At 32.8% G+C, this 14,161-nt stretch overlaps 1 protein-coding gene across 1 annotated transcript; it reads right to left on the reverse strand.

Moving 5' to 3' along the window:
• Positions 1 to 1,709: 1,709 nt before the first annotated feature.
• On the reverse strand, positions 1,710 to 13,994 carry LOC127858605 (vasopressin V1b receptor-like). The gene is made up of 3 exons (XM_052395807.1): positions 13,662 to 13,994; positions 3,684 to 3,770; positions 1,710 to 3,307 (listed from the first exon to the last, which is right to left on the reverse strand). The coding sequence occupies exon 3, from the start codon at positions 3,270 to 3,272 to the stop codon at positions 1,992 to 1,994; it is 1,281 nt and encodes a 426-aa protein (XP_052251767.1). The 5' UTR covers positions 3,273 to 3,307; positions 3,684 to 3,770; positions 13,662 to 13,994; the 3' UTR covers positions 1,710 to 1,991.
• Positions 13,995 to 14,161: the final 167 nt, after the last annotated feature.

The raw sequence follows: 14,161 nt of genomic DNA on the forward strand, positions 1-14,161 counted from the left end.
TTATTAACAAAGATTTGAGCATAACATTAGAGTCCGTAAACACATTCTGTGAGAATGTCTCAGTGTCTCTTGAGATGATAAGACAAATATGGACAATACAGAAACTATCTATTTCGAATAATAGATTAACAAATAAACACGACAATTACTACCTTTATGAACACATGGTTTTTAGAGGTATTCGATATATATATAATTCAGTGGAATTCATATTTTAATGCCCAACTTAAAAAATAAAGTACTTTTAAGACCCGTGGAGTGGAAAAACAAACCTACTAAATACAATATAAATCATTTAACATCACCATGAACACTTATTAAAATAACACAGCAAAACACCTTTTTAAGTTAGCGTATCAGTCAGTAATATTTATACGAAAACTAAAGATGTCAAGCAATTTGATTATTGCAAAAACAGGCTTAATAATCATCCAATAAGCTTTTTGCTGCCATACTATCAAACCAACTAATGGCAACAAACTCAGAAACTGCCAATATTATAACTTCTTGTATATTTTACCAAATATTACCTACTTCCATAAATGCATGCTAGTTAGTCCAATTTTATGAAGATTGTGCTATACACATTGAGAAAGTGAATATTCACTTATTCAGAAATTTTCACTGCATTCCAACGATGGACATTAACAATAGTATTTATAACAAATTTGAATGGGTAGAAAAACAACACCGAAATTTTGCAATTATATTGCTCTGTTAATCATCCAAAACTGATTCCAACACTTTCATGGTGCAGGATCACCTGACTGTGTGGGGTTCCCAATTAAACGTAATGGATCTAAATACACCGGTAAGTGGTGCTGTTTTCTAATAACTTTATAAAACCATTTTCTTAAGAAATTAAACTAGTGCATAAAAGACAGAGATTTATGCTGCTCATGGCAATCTAAAAACGATCATGCTGCACAAACGTGACCGATTTCAGACATATTCAATGAATTATTTATGTACCTTAAGATATCGTCACCAACTGCATAAAGGCCTTTTATGTACTAAAGATTTTTGCAAATGTATTTCAATAACTTGAGATATTTGGAAAAAAACAGCTCTAAACGGTGTGTTTACATTCTGTCCATCCCGTGTATAAGCCCCTGAAAACCCCGTTCATACGCAATCCAGACTTCTTCCGTTTAAGCTCTGTAGCATTTTGCCTAGATACGTTGATGTGAATTTATACAGACAAAACCAATAGCACAAACATCTGATATGCTTGCATTCATATTCATTAGGGTGTTAGAAATGAGGAAAGAAACACGACAAAACAAAGTGATTGGCATATACTTTAAACAAGCGGGTCGCAATACATGCTAAATAAGGAAATCTCTGTTCATGTTGTTCGTTCGACATAACCCATGCATCAAAGTACCTTTGAAATGCAATTCCATGCTGTTAACCTTTAATAATGTATTAAATCGTCACTAATTTTACATCTTTTCTCATACCAACAATAGCGAAAAATATAATATGTGCCTTAAGTACACTGAGCCTTAAACTGTTTTTCATATTTACTTTGTCCTGTTTTTTTATAAATATTGCAAGACTGTGTTTCCATGTGTATTCCATAAAGAAAATAAAAGCAAGGCTATAACATAATATAAATATGCTTTCAATAACAATTGTAATATCCAGTTACGTAAGCAATAAAAACGCATCCTTTATGTTCTGTATCCGTTGCATCAATTAAGTGAAAAACAACACAGAAGACCATAATATTAACACAAAAAAAGCAAAGTTATATATACAATCGTCCGAATTGAACGATGCTATGGATACAATAGAAGCATTTTAGGGAAAACAACTTTCAAATTGGTCAATAAAGCATAGGTATAAACATTTGAAAAATCATACGGGGATGCATTTTCTTGGGATATTATCATAAATGTTTAAATGACCAAATTATAAACCTCGCGATAACGATGTCATTGACTTCCATTACGTCATTATTCAGTCGTTATCAACAGTTGAATGTTTTAAGTTTTAGAATTACACTGGCACAATGCATGAAAAACGTTGCCGATTTCCTGACGAAACTTGGCATCCCAAAAACAGTAAATAAATGGATTGATAGCATTATTAAGAACATAAATCCTTAACAGCCATTCGAACAGACGTATCTGTGTCTTTGACAAACCTTTCCAGAAATCTGCGTCCATTCCATCTAAAATGGAGACTGATATAAATGGAAGATACGTCACGATGAAAACGACAGTGATTGTCAACATCATCATTGTTATTTTGAACGAATTCCGCTCTTTGACATGTGTCCCTTTACCTGTGTGGCGAATCATTGTATTTGATAAAGTCCTTCGTACAATTTTCTTCCCAGTTTCATCATGTATTTGTGTTATTTGATTTGGACATGCAATTTCAGAAACAGTCTGATTAGCTGTCACACATTCAGATATTGTTTTAACTGATTCGGGTGTAAGCTCTTCCTGATTTGTTCCGTGTTCAACACTAAGGTCTGCGTCTGCTGTATCAGTGTTTGTAGTGTCCTCTCGTCCACTCTTAAAACAACAGCTTTTTGTAGTCGACTTACTATGAAAAGCGTTAAAATTGTAATTGCGACGAATTGTGTGACAAATGAGCCCATAAATAATGATAAGATACAGTATAGCGCTCACAAATAAAATCAAATTGAATCCAAGAAAAGCTACTCCTAAATAAGAATCACTGGCTTCAATGTATACGTCGTCAATAGAACATTCACTTCCGCTAATATTAAACCCGCCATAGGACAATGGAACAGTGCGGTGGCCATAGATTGCTAGATATGGAACAGAAAAAAGGCCTGCCAGAAGCGTTGCAATTATGCATGCTTTTCTGTCACCAAAATCGACAATTTGCTTTTTAAGGGGCCGACACACTTTTAAATAACGGTCCAACCCAACCACAAGTAATATAAAAATCGAGCTTAAAGAGCAAAGACTGATAATAAAGCTAAGAATTTTACATGTGAGAACATTTTCGTAAGTAATTGAATTGGTTAAGTCATAAAAGTGGTAAAGAATGCCGACACTACACACAGACATATCTGTCAATGCGAGTGAAATGATGTACACCCTCGCGCTTGATCGTTTGAACTTTAGTTTGTAGACCAACACTACGCATATATTCCCAACAAGCCCTATGAGCATTACAGTGACAAGAAACACCAGTTTTGGAAGATTTTCTTTAGTCGCGAGTTGGTTTAAAGTATCCAAATCCAATTCAATAGTTCCGTTCGCAGTCATCTCCGAAATATTCGACATTTTAAGGAAAGCCGTAGTCTCAGGATACAAAGTTTCTGCAAAAAATAACACAAGAAAAAACATATAATCGTTATAATCTTGCAAACCTTATGATGTTGCTTTATGGACATTGTTGTTTTATTTCAAACGTGTGGCAGCTACTTGGAGGAAACAAGTATATCATAAACTATAAGCGTGTGATTAAATCGTCGACACATTGAAATAATTGTTAAAATGTTGTTGTTGTTGGTGTTGTTTTTGTTCCATGATATTATTGCCATTTATTATATTTAACAACATCACAACTAAACTTATAGACCATCAATTAATAACATATTCAATTAACTTTTTGTTAAAACAGTATGTATAATCAATATTACTTGTGTGTAACAATACCTATTTTTGTTACGTATCGCGTATAAATATACTCACATAAGATAGTGATTGGATTTTCGGCGAAGAGACTGTTCCTTTGAATTTCAAATAACCGTTCGTTTGGTGTCGAAACAAGAGTTAATCCTACGAAACAGAAATAAACGTTATCGCAAAAACCCTAAAGTTGGTCAATATTATACATGAATACAGCTGTAAAACCGCACGCATTAATAACTGAATTACTCTGTCAGTGTTGTGTTTTTCACAAGACTGTATTTACACCTCTGAATTTGCGTACATGTTTATTATCAAGTTAATTTTCAGACGCAGCCTGATCCACTGAATTGTCAGGAAATTAGAATGTCAGACCACTGCACCAAAGATTATATAACTGTATTGCTTGTATGTAAATGATAAAAAACATTGCCCACCCCCGGAAACCCGATATGCTGTTAGAAATTGAATGTGCTAGGAGAAGTTGCAGATATACTTCGATGAATTTCGGTAGGGTAAGTAAATCCAGTTATATAATTGTTTAAAGGCATTTTTGAATAAAAAAATATTTTTGTGTATGCAAAGGAGGTATTACGATATATGTTAGAAAAATCCTGGTTATTAATTTTCAGGATTTATTGAAGTATGGCTTATTTGTATCTTTTTTTATTGTTTGGAAATGATTGTAAATGTAAAGATATTTACGGGCGTATATTTTTACCTGTATGAATCAATTGCTTTACATTTACAATTATTTTCAAACAATAAAAATAGATACAAGTAAGCTGGAAATGAACTTAGCTTCAAAACGGATATAATTATAAAACCTCAAATTTCAATGAAAATGATCTACAATGCATCACAGTGGGCATAAATCAGCTGTAATAGTGAGCTTTAAAATTTAAAAATAAACAGCACTCACGTCATATCTCGACATCTTCGTACAGCACCATATCTTATCATTTTTTCATCAACATGTTGAATGTAAAGACGAATTTTTCCAACAATACGATTTTTTTTAAACCGTGACGGATATTTTACTCGGGGACATTGGTTAATATAATTGTCGGTGCAAACCCTTTTTCACTGGCATACATTTAAAGAAATTTGTAAATAAAGTGCTAAATATGATACAAATCCCTGCATCGTCGACTTTAAATAGCCAAATTTCAATAAATCCTGAATATTAATTACCAGGATTTTTCTAACAAACATGGTAATAATTCCTTTGCATACACAAAAATATACTTTAATTGAAAAATGCCTTTAAACAATGAAAGAACTGGATTAACTTACCCTACCGAAATTCATCGAAATATATCTGCAACTTCTCCTAGCACATCCAACTTCTCACAGCATATCGGGTTTCCGGAGGTTTTACCTATCTTATCATTTTGCTTGTAGCTGTTTCATGTCTGCCTAGAAGTGCAAACATTCGATAAGTGAGAGGTTTGTTTGCATATAGATTGATAACAACGAATAAGTTGATCAAGTCTTGACAGACGTGTGAGAATTCACCGATAGGGACTATGGCAGCAAAATAGTTTTATAATTGAATAATACAAGTAAATAATACAAATAAAATGTGATTTAATTCAACCATGGTTAGAAAAATGCATGATTATTTGATTACTAAAAGATCCAAATTTTGTTGTAAATCACCACGAAAAGTAGAACATGTAAACACTGATTGATAGTTTTAACCCAATAAAGGGATAACACATGACAAAAAGTACGTCTATTACGCTAAATTAAACACCATTTAAACATGCATTGAACCCTCCTTTATGCCCGTCAAGAAGGGATATGCTTCTTGTTAATTGATACGGAACTATTTTATATGGAACGTTACAATAAGTTTAAGCGAAGAAACAGTAACTTTGTTGTTTTATCTTTTGTTTTATGTTTAACAATTAATAGCAGAACCTTTTATTAAACTTTAAAATATAACAGCGGAACTGGCATGTCATTAAATTAACCATAAACAACATCTTCAACTGAACAGTATATTACTATTTTATTTGAAGCGGTATTTATAACTACTCATTATTATGTTTAGTGCCTATAATTTAAACTTACGTAGTGTCTAATTATTGGGTTTCCACAAAACATGTGGTGTTGGCTACTTTGAATCTCGAATAGCCGCTCGTTGTATTTTATAAACAGCATTTACTCCTTAATAAAAACAGAATAAATCATCGACAAACCTGCAATTATTCAATATATTACGGAGATAAAATGAAACGCAAACTATCATGTTAAAAGAAGAAGATTCATAATTAATGACTGGATCTTTATGCGTAGGTTTAATGAATATTGCGGCTATCAACTTGTAACATAACGGTATATAAATTTAAGTACAGATAGATTTAATAATAGGGAAATATTTTAATAATATGTTTGAGTATTTAACGTTGCTGTATGTTGCGGGTATTTAGGAATTAACATAACCGATGTCAGTACGGAAGGGACATGTAATAAAGTTTGAAAAATTGATTATGGAAGTATGGTTTCATTTCTCCAATGTAGTTCAATTATCGGGAACATTCGGCTCGTACATAACAAGCCCCAATTCAGATATGGTATATAATGAAATTTAAATAATTGAAATATCCAATTTCCCAATGACCATAACAAATGTTAGTTCGGATTGAGTGTGTATCTTATGGGTATCGGGGTTTACGTAATCGATTATAGGAGTGTTAGGTTTCACACTACTAATGTGGTTTGTCCATAGAGAGCATCTGTTTGTATGATCAAGTATGCAAATGAAATGAGGTCTCCTGTTCCCAAAGTGATAATTGTATATTGCACTCTTCTGCTGTGACATGTGGTAGGTGTATAAGCGATCCTTCCAATCAACAAGGGTTATTCGAAGGGGTGGGTTTAGAAAATCGGGGTAAGAGAACAGTTAACCAACCAAGAGTGAGATAGGAAATATCTAAATTTTATGTTCATGTACCTTGGAATAAAATGCTGTGTTTTGTTGTAAGAAAGAATTGGAGGGTCCTAGTTTGACAATCGAGTAGAGCAGTCACGCTTTCTTGACGTGGCGGCCAATTGGCCGCCGCGCTGTAAAATTGTACTTCATGAACATTAGAAGCGTTGTGTTAGAAATTATTCAACAGAAATAAATCTCGATGAAAACAGAAATGAACTTTGTTAGTTACTGTGTGTTATCCACGAACGATACATAATTACGTGACACAGTACATTTTATGGTGCCGTGATCAGGATCAACCTGAAGTGCCACTTCTTTCACGGGCCAACGGAGAAAAAAAAAACGCAGATGGAAAAAACGGTCAGTGTTTTCATAAATTATGGCAAACAGGGGTTTATTCCAAATTTTATCGAGTAAGAAATAAAAAGTAAAAAGGCGTCATGACAACGACATTTTTAAGAATTGTTTTAAAGAATTTTACGTAGTTAGGTGTTAAAGAAATAAGTAATCATGTACGGAGAAATTATGCAAGTATCAAAATCAATACAGTTTTTCATTGATCAGTAGTTTTTCTAAAATATCGGAAAATTAAGAATAAAATAAATGAATAAGAAAGTATTTGAAATTTACAGAATTTTCTGAGTTATAGAAGTAATGAAATTAGAAGCGAACAAGTAATTGAGAATATTTAAATAATTTTATATAATTTTTCTATGGTTAGAATATATATTGTATACGAATTTATGTTTTTGCATAAAAAAATACATTTTAAATTGATGGTATTTTTGTAAATTGTCGTTAAAATAGACCGTACGATAAAATGAGAATATTAGAAGAATGTAATATAATTTTTATACATTTTATGAATACGGGTATTAGAGGCGTATATATAATTTAAGATTTTGGAGGCATTTAATATTTTGATATTATATAAATGGAACTTAGAAGGTAGGAATAAAAATTAGAGAGTATCCGATTTTGACATCATTTTATATAAGATATGAAATAGAAACCTGCAAATAAATGGGAATTTAGAGACGTACATAAAAAATCAGTATACATGACTAATTGTATGTGGTTTTATGCATTAATAAAATAAAGAAATTAGGAGGGTAAACACATTTATAAGAGAAACAATGTTGAGAGCAAATATGAATAGGGCAGACACTTAAAAAAAAATTATGTAAAATATGTATATACGTCATTGTGTTGATTGCAAATATATGTAGGATATCGGTAATATTGAAGGTCTTCAGTAATTTTAAGTAAGAATTTAATGCGATCTGACGCATATAGCGCAGTTAAAATATAACGATATGTACGCATTAAATTTCTAATATAATTGTTTTAGGGTTACGATTATATTTTATGAGCACGGCTGACTGATCAGCGTTCGGGCATACCGAACCCTAGGTTGTGATAACCTTAGCGTCCTCATGAGTTAGAGAATTTATCCCTGTGCCATCGAAGCAAATTACGCTATGGGCAGAAGATGCGATGTTGCATAAGAATTATTTGAATTGTTTTATTAGGAAAAAAAGACCTGAATTTTGAAGTATACCGATAAATGTTCTGGTATTATGAATGCATATATAAAAAGTCCGCCCTTTTCATAAAAATGTACACAATTGTCTAGACCAACGCGCGTATTTAAGAGCGAGCAGGGTATATGTCGATAGAAAAATACCTAAACTATTATGGTATAAAGATTTGTGATGTTTAGATACGAACGCGATATGTCTGTTTAAAGTTCAATACCCTAGGTAAATAAAGTAGCACATACCTGTCACAAATTTACTGATAGCACATACGTAAACTACCGAGAGGTTGTTTAATTTTTACGGGAGTGATTCGATAGTAATCGGGTAATAAAGGTTGTATTTACTTAGACTTCATAGTAAGTTGTCATGACGGTATTTAAGAGGAACTTAAGGGGATATTTATACATGTTTGCCGTGATTTTGAACAACTGATACTTGTATCACCACAACGCAAATAAAATATCGAGATTTGGAGACAACGCAAAAGAAGAAGACATCGCGAAACAACGCCTTTCACAACGAATTGAAGAACAATCAACGTGGTTAGCATGGGAAAACACGGCGTTTACTCTCAAAGTGAATACATGGTTCTATCGCTAAAAGGAGACAACCGCAAGAAGTTTTCGAAGGACAACAAGTGACGCAACACTGGACAAAATACTCGTGACGTTAAACACTATAGAGTTAGATGCAGCCGTTCAACTGTTTGACATGCGTAAATAACGTATTCGGAATGGTTCTTCCGAGGCTTAAGACATCAAAGGGAACACTGCTATAGTTAATACCTTGTGAGCATTATGGCCAATAGAAGATCTTAATGTCCCGAGGGAAAAGAAGAAACCGCTGGAACCAACAACGAAAATACAACAACAACGGAAACGAAAATAGTTGACGCAATATGAACAGCAGAAATAAGATCAGGAACACCAAACGCACGCGTATCGCCAAGGACGACCTAACGATCGGCTTATATTAATCATCACAGCAACAAGGATAGACCCGATCGATCTTAATCTTGGCGACGGTAGTAACCAGTCCGACTTCAAGTGACTTCATTCGCCGCGAGCCGCAACTTCAATACTACGTGGACGACAACAGATGTACTGAAGACCAACGATCAACAGATGATGTGCTCCAATACATCCCGATTGACATTGACATTGTATAACAATAACTTATATATCTATTTCAGCCGAGACGCTTGTAAAGAAAAATATTATTGTTATCCGCATATTTCCCATCATAGATGTGTTTAAATGAATGATGTTTTTAAGTACTTTGTAATTCGATAATTAAATTTCAAAGATTTTTTTGCATCATAAAATACAAAAAAATCAAAATAAGAGGGAGGGTTGTGTAACATAACGGTATATAAATTTAAGTACAGATAGATTTAATAATAGGGTAATATTTTAATAATATGTTTGAGTATTTAACGTTGCTGTATGTTGCGGGTATTTAGGAATTAACATAACCGATGTCAGTACGGAAGGGACATGTAATGAAGTTAGAAAATTGTTTATGGAAGTATGGTTTCATTTCTCCAATGTAGTTCAATTATCGGGAACATTCGGCTCGTACATAACAAGCCCCAATTCAGATATGGTATATAATGAAATTTAAATAATTGAAATATCCAATTTCCCAATGTACATAACAAATGTAAGTTCGGATTGAGTGTGTATCTTATGGGTATCGGGGTTTACGTAATCGATTATAGGAGTGTTAGGTTTCACACTACTAATGTGGTTTGTCCATATAGAGCATCTGTTTGAATGATCAAGTATGCAAATGAAATGAGGTCTCCTGTTCCCAAAGTGATAATTGTATATTGCACTCTTCTGCTGTGACATGTGGTAGGTGTATAAGCGATCCTTCCAATCAACAAGGATTATTCGAAGGGGTGGGTTTAGAAAATCGGGGTAAGAGAACAGTTAACCAACCAAGAGTGAGATAGGAAACTTTCTAAATTTTATGTTCATGTACCTTGGAATAAAATGCTGTGTTTTGTTGTAAGAAAGAATTGGAGGGTCCTAGTTTGACAATCGAGTAGAGCAGTCACGCTTTCTTGACGTGGCGGCCAATTGGCCGCCGCGCTGTAAAATTGTACTTCATGAACATTAGACGTGTTGTGTTAGAAATTATTCAACAGAAATAAATCTCGATGAAAACAGAAATAAACTTTGTTTGTTACTGTGTGTTATCCACGAACAATACATAATTATGTGACAAACAAATAAGATTATGTGGCAAATATTAAAGGCTACTACTGCAAACATACTATCTGCATATATCACTAATGAAAATAGTCAACAGAGTTGTTAAACGGAAGGTGCTTAACATCACATCACATAATTGAACCCCGCTCATTGCAAACGAGGCTAAATGCATGTTCATAGAATGTTTTCCCAGATAAGCACATGAACTCCACATGGTGAATCAGGGACGACACTTTCCGTATAAACTGGATCTTCGTTTGTCTTCCTTTAAAAGAAAAATTCCATAAAATCTCAACGGGTCGCAATTGGTTAGTCTGTGCGGACTGTACATGTAAATCTGGGACTACACTATAAACATATGCATTAAGCCCACTTTTCACAATTCGAGGCTTGATTGTATGCAGATACTGGTTATTATAGGTCTAATAACATAGATTTGTGCCATTTATAAGCTGATTTAATTAATCGTCACTGTGACAGTGAAGAGTGTACACGCCGTTGAATAATATATCTAAAATACAAATAAAAACTTAGTATAAATTTTCTTAACATCATACACCATAAACGTACTATTTCTTACTATATTAAATCTTACGTACACTTAAATAGATCAGGCTTATTAATCCCCGATCATACTTCTGCCATTGATCCATCTTCAGTGCACTTCTGTCATAATAACATTTCATATCCTTTTTCTACATTATTGCATAAACTCTATCTATAATGCCCTCTGGAGGGTGCAGAAACTTGGCTAAAGGAGGGCTTGAACGGGAGAAATCGTGTAATAACAAGGCGATTCACGTGCCGTTCAAGCCCTGTTACGTGTTTTTCATTTCCATGAACTGGTCCACGCGCAGTTACTTCCCCTAGTCTTCTTTGAGTTCTTCTTAGTAAATTAAACAAAGTTATTATGAACTTTGTTAATAACTCCAGCCTTCGACGACTTTCTAAGCATTAATGTGGAACTGAATAAGCACCAGTTTCTTCATGCATGCAGGAATAAAGGTATTGAATATTTCAATCCACTTTTCAAATTATACCATCTGCACTCTCTTGACAAGAGCGTTTATTTTATTGTCAACGTCAAAGTTAAGGTTATTTACTCAACACTTAAAAGAGACTATGCTGTAAATGTAAGTGTTTATGTACCTACAATGTTCCTGCTGTTTGCTTGAAATACTTCAGTGACAATATTTTGGCAGTATTAATTTCTAAAAAAAATTAGTTGGAACGAAATAAGAAAGACCAGCACGAAAGAAACATCTATGAAAACAATGACTTGTTCTGACGATATATTTATCCGTCACGACCAGTAAATTCCAAAATAATTCATCATTTCTTACTTTGCGCGGCTGCATTTAAAATTCGCATTAATTCACTTTTTAAACACATTTTAAATCCAAAACTGCCTCGTCATTTCTAATGATGAACGAGTGAGGCATATGTAAAACACAACATTGAACTGTATGACGTCATATGAAATAATCGAATTATTTTGTGGATGTCGAAATAACAAGACAAATTGTTTCCAATGTTATTTTAATTTATTTTTCTAGGTGTGATTTGTTTATGCAATTATATCGAAAATATACATTTTCTCGGACATGATCATCTGCGGCCTTCGCACTCGGGCTGGAACGAGTTTTTCGAACGCCCGCAGATGATCATGCCCTCGAAAACGTGTATTATCCCTATATTGTAACGTCTTTGCACAACACATATGTGCCATGGCAAGGAGCTATCAGTTCCAAGGAAAAAGTCAATTTAGGATTTGCCCTTTTTTAATTAATGTTAAAGAAGTCTCTGAAATTGTATATTCAAATCTCTATTAGTTTTTTATTTACTCATTTTTGAACACATCCCGCGTTTCCATAATTTTAAGTTCAAAAACGAAATTAAGTATAAAGAAAATGAATCAGTGTTATGCATAATATTTTATTATTTATGTCATAATTAGCATAAACAATCATGTTAATATTGTGATTGAGGTTTGTGTTCAAAAGTGTAAACAAAACAATCATATCATTCTAATTAATTGGGTGTGATGATGATAACCGTTCTATGTGAAACAAAATACAATATGTTCATTCATTATTACTTTTTGTAAAAATAAATTTAATTTATTTGATCAACAAATGAATTTTACTTCATTTAAGTGAGGCATTTGAAGTTTTTTATGATACGAAATAGGTAAAGTTAATCAACCTAATTGTATTAAGGTATTCAAATAAACTGTGTGAGATATTTGCATAACATTTATCTTTAACGTACATGATAAGAAAAGTCACACTACTGAATGCAACTTATCTGATCTATAATGTCTCTATGAAAAATATATATCAAATATATATTATTATTTACTTACAGTTACATATAAGACTGCATCATAAAGTATGTTCTTTTAATTTCGTTTATGATGAACTGCGCAGGTTAATAATAATAATATATTATGTTTTACTGTACAATTTCCATTGTTTAAATGTGCGAGGCAAATTTACATCTAATTTCAATGTCAAAAAGTGACAGGCTATGTTTCAATACTAACGACATTTCTTGTTTGTCTTAGTTTTACAACTGTGTTGCCATTTAAGATAATGCCGTTTATGTCGTCTTCATTTAAAACGTAATTATACATTCTTAAACAAAGTATGAACACAAGATACGTTGTGGCTTTCAAAGACGTAAACAATTAATCAAATATATTTTCTGTAATTGCAAAAGGGAAGCAATGCCGAAACTTCAATATAAGGAGTACGATCAAGACTGTCACATTAATAACATTTTAATTTCGATACGGATAATGATAGTTAATATTGAGACTTATATTGAAGAAAGGAAGTACCGAATATGAGAAATTACTAGAAAATACCCATAGGTATTAAGTTTTAAATAAGTGGCACATGTAAACGTGCATTCGTACTTCACCATAAGAACACAATGTATGCACAATACATATACAGCGGCAAAGGAAAGACACGACCTTAAGCGCATGTGTCTATCCGATTAAATGTGAGTGACTACAATTAGAGTTAAAAACAAAATGAACTGTTTAAATGATTAAAAAATATCAAAATCCATGACGCAGAGTACCTACAAGAGAACGTAAATAAGATAAAGAAAAACAGTTATATGATGACATCACATTTTAGTAGATGACAGAACAAATTTACCCTACATCTATAAAGTATATATGTTCATATTCTTCATCAAATTAATAGAATGTGAAATTCGTTGTGAAATTAACAATAATTCAATGTGATTAGTGTTACGCATGTAATGTAGCTTCCCTTAAAAGTTAAAACATTCCAACGAATTAACTATACTGATCGTATATACTTACTAGCCTGACGGCATGTTGTATTTCCATATATTGAACACTTCAATTTCCGTATCAGCTTTTATACTCTTGTTTGCTCCACCTAGACTTCAACAAAACTACATGAATTCCTTGCGCGTCATTTATCGTTAATACTGTCTTCACAATTATAAACCGTATTGTTTGTGACGTTCGATTAACATTAATTTTAAGCACTATTTTAACTCTCCGTTTAAATGATGTAATATAATATTACTTTATTACACTTTGATTGGGAGAAGCCGATCATGATTACACTTTAATAGCGAACAACCATTAGCGTGTGTGCGATTGTTTTAAGACATAAATTGCAATGCAACATTTGGATGCCTTTTGATGAGATATTTCAAGGATTGGTGACATGATTTTCATCCATGGGGAAGGTTACTGAGAGTCAATACATTGAGATAAAAAATACTGTTCTAATTAACCTTAATGATAGCCCCAACAGTACCATTCTAACACAAATAATTTTTTGGTTGATG

The sequence above is a fragment of the Dreissena polymorpha genome, chromosome 14, assembly GCF_020536995.1.
Source record: "Dreissena polymorpha isolate Duluth1 chromosome 14, UMN_Dpol_1.0, whole genome shotgun sequence".
Taxonomy (NCBI): Eukaryota; Metazoa; Mollusca; class Bivalvia; order Myida; family Dreissenidae; genus Dreissena; species Dreissena polymorpha.

What these genes read in the sequence shown, in the direction of transcription:
- LOC127858605 (XM_052395807.1), bottom strand. Translation starts at nt 3,272, where the DNA reads ATGTCGAATATTTCGGAGATGACTGCGAACGGAACTATTGAATTGGAT.